The following is a 452-nucleotide window of genomic DNA, read 5'->3' as shown; positions in this document are numbered from 1 at the left end:
CGGCAGAGCCAGCGCACGAAGGCCACTACCAGCCCTTCGCGCACCGCCTCCGCACAGAACTCCCCCTGCAACCAAAAACAGGGGGTTACACCCCAAAAATACCACCCTGGGGCCCCAAAAACCCACAAACTACCCCATACAAGCTCCAAATCACCCCGGTGATCCCCAAACTGCCCTGTGCAACCTCCAAATTGCCCATGACCGCCACAGCCTGCCTTGTGCAAGCCCTGACCTGCCCTGTGCAACACCCAAACTTCCCTGTGCCAGCCCCAGATTGCCCCAGTGACCCCCCAAACTGCCCCATGCCACCCCGCGCCACCCCACAGCCCACCTTGAAGTAGGGCAGGCTGGCGAAGGCGACATCCTTGGCGGTGAAGAGCTGCACATAGGCCAGGACGGCCTTGAGCTGGCCAAGGACGGAGGAGGCGAGGGTGGCCAGGAGATAGGGCAGG

General features: G+C 62.8%; 1 protein-coding gene across 1 annotated transcript in view; it reads right to left on the bottom strand.

Moving 5' to 3' along the window:
- The window catches only part of VPS51 (vacuolar protein sorting 51 homolog (S. cerevisiae)), a 9723-nt gene that overhangs the window by 3342 nt on the left and 5929 nt on the right, over nt 1–452 (bottom strand). Inside the window, exons 4-5 of the mRNA XM_009334144.1 lie at nt 332–451; nt 5–65 (exon numbers count right to left, since the gene is read on the bottom strand). Of these exons, the coding sequence (XP_009332419.1) occupies nt 5–65; nt 332–451 (181 nt within the window). The remainder of the gene's footprint in view (nt 1–4; nt 66–331; nt 452) is intronic.

The sequence above is a fragment of the Pygoscelis adeliae genome, unplaced genomic scaffold (genome assembly GCF_000699105.1).
Source record: "Pygoscelis adeliae isolate BGI_AS28 unplaced genomic scaffold, ASM69910v1 Scaffold420, whole genome shotgun sequence".
Lineage (NCBI taxonomy): Eukaryota > Metazoa > Chordata > Aves > Sphenisciformes > Spheniscidae > Pygoscelis > Pygoscelis adeliae.
Note: the sequence above shows the minus strand (reverse complement) of the source record. Positions and strands in the feature narration are given on the sequence as shown.